Here is a 9,531-nt window from a genome sequence, read left to right as displayed (position 1 = left end):
AATTATGTAATTTCAATTTATATTTTATATTGATAGGGACCCGAATTGAAGGGTTGAAACGTATATTTTATTTGTTTTGTTACATTCACACGAAAAATAAAGAATTTTTGTGCATCCGAATAGTTGATGTAGTCTCTGATGGACTTTTTTACACTTTTCACTGATAGATTCTTTCGAACCTCATTATATATATTTGTTTATATAAAATGTATTATACAAGACGTTCCTCCATACACAGTGCTTAAACAGCGATTTTAGCACATAAAAAGTCAAAAATGTCTAATAAACGTGTACCTGATTCTGAGCGGTTTCAGAGTTACAGGATATTGAAGTAAGAAAACATGAATAGAAGTAAATGCTATTTAATGTCTTTTATTCTAATGTTTTAATTATTGAATCTTATTCTCATAAACTAGAACCTTTCATTCATTCTCAAAATGAGATTCAGAATTCAGAACAATTATGATAAATAATACTTATTGCTACCGATATTATTATCATAAAACTTCAAATATTTTTCTAAAAGTCCGAAATAATTTATTAATTTGTGCTAGAAAGTATGTCGATGTTAATAGAGAAGAATTTTTTAGCATTAAATAGAATAATAAATATTAAACAACATATACTACGTATATAAAATGTTTTTTTTACTTTAATATTCGCATAACTCCGAAACGTTCGAAATCAGACATGATTATTAGACATTTATGACTTGTTTTCATGTACTGAAGTCGCTGTAGCAGTTTTTGCACTATATAGACATGTTATATAATACAGAGTGTTTCCTATAATTTGATCATTTAAAATATCTCCGTTTTGATGATACGAGAAAATATCACAGAGCCCAGTGAGAAATGATAATGGAATTGACATCGAATTGATGTCGATTTTTTGACATCGAAAGCATTAAATCGACATTGAATCGATGTCAATTCGATATCGATTTCATTGCCATTTCTTATTGGGGAGAATCTTATTCGATTCAAAGGGGCACATATCATGATGAGCAAAACATTTTTCTCAACATTATATTGTTTGAGACTTTACTTTTACCTTTTAAAATGGAATTATATGATTTTTTTTACACAATATGATTATTTACTCTAATTATTTTGAAGTATTAAATTATAATATAAAATATTTCATAAACTATAAATGATTTCTTTATATCACTACCTTATTTTCCTTCACTACAATACTTTTATATGCAAAATAATTAGAGGAATTGTGCAAAAATCATAATTCCATTTTAAAAAGGTGACTTTGATCTAAAAAAATGATCTTGAGAAAAATTTCTCATCATAATATGCATCTTTGAATCGAATAAGTGGTATTTTCTCCTCATAAATAATAGATATATTTTAAATAATCAAGTTACAGAAAACACCTCTTGTATATATAAAATAGATAATTTGATAAATATTCATATATGACAGAATGTAAATGTTATTTTTCTACCTTTATTTGTTCCGGTTCATATATTGTAATGATTAACTTTGGGCCTATCCATATTCGGAATGGAGATGGATAAGTTTCAGTGAACTTAATGCAAACATTTAAAAAATCTGAAAAGTTTTGTTGCATATATATAGTTGTGAGATTATTCGCAAAAGAAGTCTCCATATGGAGCCGATTACTCTTCAGATTTTGTTCAAACACATAAAAATCTATTTCTTGAGGTCAATTATATTTAATTAAAGTGATTTTAATAGCTTGAACGGAGTGATGGTGTTACCATAGGAATCTCTATAATATTATTTTAAATAATCGGGAACGTTTTATTATTGTAAGAATTATCGAAATCAGGTGATTTTAATTTAAACGGACGTATTTGACACCTGTTATCTTGTAACTGGTCAGCCCTATATTTATCACCAATACTCTTATGGTTTTAATCTTTTCGGCGTATTTTATAGACATATGTATTATCTGGGAAGCTTCTCTACTCATATTTAGCATTACCGAAGATCAATGACATGGACGATTTCTGATCCCTTTTAGAGTGTTTGATTCACATGAGTCCCCTCGCCTCTCACGTTTAGAGTGCTTCATTCACGTTAGTCCCCTCGCCTCTCACGTTTAATCACGTTTAATCTTCGAGGAGACGAAATAAAAGGGATCAGACATCCACGTCATTGATCCTGGGTAATGCTAAATACGGGTAGAGAAGCTTAAAAAATAATACGTATGTCTATAAAATACGCCAAAAAGATTAAAACCATAAGAATGTTGGACTGATGGTAAATGTAGGACTGATTAGTTACAAGATAAAATAACAGGTGTCAAATACGTCCGTTTAAGCTAAAGTCACCTGATTTCGATAATTCTTACAGTAATAAAACGTTTCCGATTATTTAAAATAAAATTGGTATAGACCGAAAACCGGTCTTATAGAGACTTCTGTGGCAACACCATCGTTCTGTTTAAGCTAAAATCATTATAATTGAATATAAATACCTCAAGAAATAGATTTTTATGTGTTTGAACAAAATCTGGAAGGTGCCAAAATCGACCTTTATAGAGACTCCTCCTTTATTATATTGTTTAAATTTATTGTTATATCTACATACACATTTAAAAGTACTTCTAAAAAATTTAAACCTAAATATATCATGACATTCTATTAAACTTTGATGCAATTTTCAATATACACTATTCAACAAAATTAAAGCACCACCTGTTCCACTCTGCAAAAATAGGCAAATTTCGAAATAATAATTAATAATAAATTTTTAAGATCTGATGCATCTTTATTTATATTTATGTAACTTCACAAAATATCATTAAGGTTTATTGATTTGAAAAGTAGAGATTTCAAGCTTTAAAATGTTTTTTTAAAAATCTCGATACGATGATTTTTGACAAAGTTATTCTATCTCCAAATTTGTTTATTTTTACAGGATGGAACAGGTAATGCTTTAATTTTGTTGAGTAGCGTATTTGTTAATAATTTGATATATTTTATTTGGTATTAACTTTTTGGTAATTACATATCTTATTTTTACAAATAGTAGGTGCTCATGAAAACGATGTAAAGATATTTAATTAATTGATATTTATAAAATATTGAATTTGATTGTTTCTAATCATTATAATAGTGAACTAATGTATTGTATAAAGTTAACTGCAATAAATTTTATTCTGAAGGATTTAATTTAAAACAAATTTTTACATTAATTATATAATCTTTAATAAATTGAACAAATCTATTACCCTCGGAATTACGTTGTAGAAAATGGTACATGCTACCGATAAATGGTAGTTTTATAGGTCCAGGTAACGATTTCACGGTTCGAGAGGAAAACAAATAACAATCTTGAACAAAATAACTTATCACGACACATATTAAACTTAGTACAATAATAATAAACAACATTGTTCCAAGTAACGGTGAAATAGTAATACTATTTAATAAGTATATTCTCGTACTGCAAATGCTGCTTACTTTGTGACGATTTTATTATGTTTTCCCTCCCATTCAAAGCTATAATCAGATTTTCACTCGAGTGCCATCCAGGTCATTCCATTCTTGTTATTTATCGAACGTTAAACAAGTATGAGAGAACACCTGGGTTTGTATCTGATAACATCTCAAGTAAGACAATAATCAATGCATCTTCATGAATAAAAAATTAAGACAATTATAAATTATAATTTTAAATAAATTACTATGTATATTATCTTTAGCAGAAAAAATAGTTTTGTTTTACATTTCTTATATCAAATTTTTATGAAATTACGTGCAAAGTTATTTGCATTAAAATGAAAATTTTAATTAAATAGGATAGAAAAATTAATCTGCAAGTATAAAAAGTTGTTATGTTAGCACATCGAGGTGATATATTCCATTTATATCAGTTGAACAGATAATTAAACGTTGATTGGTATAATAAAAGAAATAGGTGCTTAGCATAAGTTTTTCTTCAATTGCAATCATATTGCTGTCACCAGAGCAATAATAATTTGATTAACAATATAATTTAAATGCCAATAAGAGAGAGAGAGAGAGAGAGAGAGAGAGAGAGAGAGAGAGAGAGAGAGAGAACCGACACAAGACTTTAGTGTATTTTTATAAATTTTATTCAATAAAAGTCACTAGACTATATCGCAATATCGCAATACATTTTGATCCTCAATTTGAATCATCTTCAGTGCATCTAATAATTATGGACAATAATAATTAATAAAATCTGTATATATTTCAAAAGGCATGTTTCTCATTCCTAAGTAAAAATGTTCTTACAACATTCGGTCGATTTTAACTCACGACGTGTAAACAATAGTTATTGACTTCCTACGCCATATAGTTCTCATTAAATTGCAAGATTTTCTGTATATTATATTGTATAAATAATCTTATGTAAGATTTATTAATTTTCAATTATTAATAATTAATTATAAATTACATAATTATTAATTTACATAAGTATGCTACGTTGGAGTCGCTTTTAAAGATGTTATCGCTTCGATAGTTATGATATATGAGCATCAATGACATGTAAATTATAATGTCAACAATAAGATCTATTGAAAAGAGGGAAATGTCACACTATAGATATTGTACTAGAATAATTGGATCTAGAAGATTTATGCTATTTTTTTAAATTCAAACTGGTTAGCTCCGGTCATTGTTGCAGGTAAAATATTAATGCAACAAATTTGGACACTATCAATTGCTTGGGATAGTAAGTTGCCTGATCCAATCTTCCATGATTGTCTCTCATTCTGTGAGGATTTGCAAAATTTAGCGCAAGCTCATTTGCCCCGCTGGCTCCAGATCTGCACCGTTACATGTCACGTCGAGCTTCACGGTTTTGCCGATGCCTCAAAGAAGGCCTATGCTGGAGTGATCTACTTGCGAGTGGTTCGAGAGGGAACTAGTGAAACATTTCTTCTCACCAGCAAAACCAAGGTGGCTCCACTTAAAATTTTGTCCATTCCGCGGCTCGAACTAAACGCGGCTGAATTATTATCACGACTTTTAAGGTGGGTTGCTTCCGCTCTACGCTTGAATTGTGATATTCCGATGTATGCGTGGTCAGACTCCACCGTAGCCCTTGCGTGGATCCGAAGCCCTCCATCAAATTGGAAAACTTTTGTGGCAAATAGAGTATCGGCCATTCAATGTCGATGTCCTACAGTTCAGTGGCGCCATGTTCCGTCCGAAGATAATCCAGCGGATCTAGCTTCTCGTGGGCTACGCGCTTCCGATTTGATAAATAATACTCTTTGGTGGCATGGCCCTCCCTGGCTCGTCTCGGGAGACTGGCCATCTCTGGAACCATCCGGAAATGAGGAAATTATTGAATTGGAAAATTGCAAAAAGAGCGTACACGTAACTTGTAGTCAGGATTGGGAGTTAGCTTCTCGGTTTTCTGATTGGGGTAAACTAATTCGAGTTACAAGCTTAGTTTTACGATTTATTTCTCGCCTTCGCCGACAAGACGGTAAGGAGATCAGCTCCCTTAATTGGCAAACCCATGCCAAGAACCTTTGGATCAAATATATGCAAGCTCAGACCTTTGAAAAGGAACTGGAGCTTCTAAAAGGGGGTGAAAAGCTTCCCCGCTCTAGTGTTTTGGCAACTATGAATCCCTATTTGGATAAGGAAGGGATTATTCGCATGCGAGGACGACTGCAGCATTCTCCACTGAATTTTAAACAAAAATTTCCGATCATCCTGGCTAATTGTCCATTAGTGGTTCTCCTGGTTCGGCACGCTCACCTTCGCTCCTTGCACGGTAACAATGCATTAACCGCGCGCCTTTTACGTGAAGAGTCGTGGATTATTAGGTCCAAGTTAATTATACGTTCGGTCATTAATAATTGTGTGATTTGCACGAGATATAGGGCGAACTTAGGTCAACAACAGATGGCACCCCTTCCCTCCATACGGTTTCGTTGTGAGCGTCCATTTTGCAGTGTGGGTATCGATTACGCTGGGCCTCTATTGGCCAGGGCACTGCCTGGTAGAGGACATCACTCGAGGAAAATGTATATCGCAGTCTTCGTTTGTATGACTACACGTGCAATACATATAGAGTTGGTACATGACCTTACGACTAACGCATTTCTTGATGCTTTTCGTCGCTTCATCTCACGGCGTGGGGTTCCTGCCCAGCTTTTAAGCGATAATGGCACCAATTTCCAAGGGGGTCAAGCCGAATTAGCTAAAAAATTTCGTTCAGCTCTACGAAATCCGGCTGTGGAAGCTAAGATGTTGGAGTACGAAATAGAATGGCGCTTTATTCCGCCCTCTTCACCCCATTTTGGAGGAATGTGGGAGGCCGGAGTAAAATCCATAAAGTACCATCTTCGTCGCATCGTAGGAACTCACACACTAACGATTTCGGAATTAGAAACATTATTATGTCAAATCGAGGCATGCGTTAACTCGCGTCCTATCGCCGGTTTCTCAAACGACTGTGATGATTTGAGTTATTTGACCCCGGGTCATTTTTTAGTCGGTGCTCCACTTCTGTCATTGCCTGAACCTTATATTCCTTCGGCCATTTCCACTAGTCTGAAGCGTTATCATCTCGTCCAACGCATGCGAGATCGCTTCTGGAAGGTGTGGCAATTAGATTATATAAACACTCTACAAAAGCGTTCTAAATGGCGATTAGCCCATCCGAATTTTAGGGTCGGAGACCTCGTCCTTATTAAGAATGACAACTTACCGCCGTCGCGTTGGGCATTAGGTAGAATTACCAAATGCATTCCTGGTAAGGACGGATTAGTCCGCGTCTGCGAAATAAAGAGCGCATCCTCGTCGTTTTTGCGGTCCATCCATAAATTGTGCCCTCTTCCAGTTAATGCGATGGACGATAGTCCCACGGCGGGCGGGACTATCCCGATAACTAACATTAAGCGTTAACTCATGTTAATTTTCAATGTACGCGCCCTTTGCATGGCGGGCGGCAAAGGCCTTATTATTATGTTATTAGCTACGCTTATGTAATAATTAATATAAACTGTTTGTACAAGTAGATGTATAAGGATATTTCGCTTTAAATGAAAGCGAGGCGAGCGGAATGTTTGGATTTCGAAACATATTAGCCTTGGTAGGCCACGCAGAGAGTAAGTGTTTTCGAGATACCGTTGTCGCCGAATATGTAGGTATTCAATAATAGCATTCCTTCGTGTGTATATTTTCGTTTCGCCATTGGAAGGACGCGTGATTGCCCACATAACGCCTCGTGATCGGGCTCGGCACCGTGCTTCGTTTGGGTCAGACGAAAAGGATGTTGAAAAAGAGAATAAATTAACATAGAAATCACATAAAAAGAAATATTAATTAACATCCTGTCATAATAAAACACAGACAAGAATTTTCACATGACTTTAAGAGAGATGAAGTAAAAATACAAGACGAAGAAAGAAATTCACGACTTATAGATGATTTTTATTAAAAAACAAAAAATGGTTTGTGTTTGGATTTCGAAACATATTAGCCTTGGTAGGCCACGCAGAGAGTAAGTGTTTTCGAGATACCGTTGTCGCCGAATATGTAGGTATTCAATAATAGCATTCCTTCGTGTGTATATTTTCGTTTCGCCATTGGAAGGACGCGTGATTGCCCACATAACGCCTCGTGATCGGGCTCGGCACCGTGCTTCGTTTGGGTCAGACGAAAAGGATGTTGAAAAAGAGAATAAATTAACATAGAAATCACATAAAAAGAAATATTAATTAACATCCTGTCATAATAAAACACAGACAAGAATTTTCACATGACTTTAAGAGAGATGAAGTAAAAATACAAGACGAAGAAAGAAATTCACGACTTATAGATGATTTTTATTAAAAAACAAAAAATGGTTTGTGTTTGGATTTCGAAACATATTAGCCTTGGTAGGCCACGCAGAGAGTAAGTGTTTTCGAGATACCGTTGTCGCCGAATATGTAGGTATTCAATAATAGCATTCCTTCGTGTGTATATTTTCGTTTCGCCATTGGAAGGACGCGTGATTGCCCACATAACGCCTCGTGATCGGGCTCGGCACCGTGCTTCGTTTAGGTCAGACGAAAAGGATGTTGAAAAAGAGAATAAATTAACATAGAAATCACATAAAAAGAAATATTAATTATGTACATATGTAGCATTATAATCTTTATTCTGTATACCACATTAGTGCGTGACCAAATTGAAAGTTAATTCTTACTCTAATAATTTTGCCTAATTTGTTAATGCTTATGATATTAATGCTCCTAAAAAAATTCGTTCTTTTCTCTGATATTCCTGGAATAAATGATATAGTAAAAAAGAATCTATTGTTCTTTTTTGTATTAGTTTTCTTACCCTTGCTTTTATTGGCATTATTATATAGTTAATGATTTGATTCATCTTATTTATTAATTACTTTTTGTTAATTATTTATTATTAACCGCGCTGTCTGAAAATGTTTTATACAAGATATTTTTCATTTTTTCAATTTATTAGTTCTATAGTTTATTTAGATGGTATGTGACTAACATGTTAGAATTGTTTGAACAAGGATTTATTAAAAATTTCTTTAAAAATTATATTCTTAAGACATTGTAAGACTTGACATATAGCCACAACATTTGACTGACAACAAACTATTCAAATTAAACTTTCATAGTCGTAGGTATAAACAATAAGTTAGAAATAAGAGATGCGTTTAGCTACCAGCGGTCAACTACCTAGATAGTCAGACGTGCCGAAAGCATGCATATTTATGTTACATATTTGCTGGATATTTATGCTACATATTATATAATATATTGGAAAAAATCGGGCAGCAGTTGAACACAATCTGTTATTTCAATTAGCGTTAACAAAAATACAACAAAAATTCTTTAGATACTGCGTCATTCATAACATATTTAAACAAATGCTACAAAAATTGAACAAAATAATTCAGCATCAAAAAAGTCATAATTCCTATGCAATCATCATAACTGTGATATGTTAAAATATTTCCTGTTGTAATATTTCCTAATCGGATGTCGTCGGAATGGTAGAATCAAACTTTCTCAAATTAATCTTAGTTTCTTTTAAGAGTATTAATTCTGTGTAATATCTTACATGTGCCACTACCGGACATCGAATATGAATGGACGATAATATATTGAGTTACCCTTCTTCCTTATAAATATTTAATACAATAACAGACAATCAATTAGGATTAATTGTATAATTAATTATACAAGTGAAGAAGTATCTAAATTAGGTTAATTATATCACTTTATTTGATAAAAATCTTATTACAGACACCGAAACCGAAAAAGAGGAATACAATAATAAACTTAAAAATGATTAGAGAATCTAAAACTAAAACCATAAGTGAGAAACATAAAAGAATGTGCCTTATATTTAACTGTTAATTAATGACAAACAAAAATACATATTAACATATGCAATATATTGCATTTTATATCTATTATATTATTATATTATATTAATGCATGAATTCTGTAACAATATTCTGTCTTTAATAATAAAGATAGAACATTGTTTCAGAATATATAACATTGATACGGATCAATATGTTGCATATATTATTC

The 9,531-nt window shown here is 32.8% G+C and overlaps 2 protein-coding genes across 2 annotated transcripts in view; one reads left to right on the top strand and one right to left on the bottom strand.

The window, feature by feature from the left end:
* Positions 1-3,309, bottom strand: part of LOC108751644 (cytochrome P450 4V2-like) — a 7,445-nt gene extending 4,136 nt beyond the window's left edge. Inside the window, exons 1-2 of the mRNA XM_018491928.1 lie at positions 3,214-3,309; positions 1,459-1,565 (exon numbers count right to left, since the gene is read on the bottom strand). Coding sequence (XP_018347430.1) covers positions 1,459-1,565; positions 3,214-3,244 — 138 coding nt within the window. The 5' untranslated portion in view covers positions 3,245-3,309. The remainder of the gene's footprint in view (positions 1-1,458; positions 1,566-3,213) is intronic.
* A 1,339-nt stretch (positions 3,310-4,648) lies between these two features.
* On the top strand, positions 4,649-6,877 carry LOC108751643. The gene has a single exon (XM_018491927.1). It carries the CDS (start codon positions 4,649-4,651, stop codon positions 6,875-6,877), a length of 2,229 nt encoding a protein of 742 aa, XP_018347429.1.
* The last annotated feature ends 2,654 nt before the right edge of the window (positions 6,878-9,531 follow it).

Source organism: Trachymyrmex septentrionalis, unplaced genomic scaffold (assembly GCF_001594115.1).
Source record: "Trachymyrmex septentrionalis isolate Tsep2-gDNA-1 unplaced genomic scaffold, Tsep1.0 scaffold51, whole genome shotgun sequence".
NCBI classification, from domain to species: Eukaryota; Metazoa; Arthropoda; class Insecta; order Hymenoptera; family Formicidae; genus Trachymyrmex; species Trachymyrmex septentrionalis.
The sequence above is the reverse complement of the archived record's forward strand: the minus strand, read 5'-3'. Positions and strand labels throughout refer to the sequence as shown.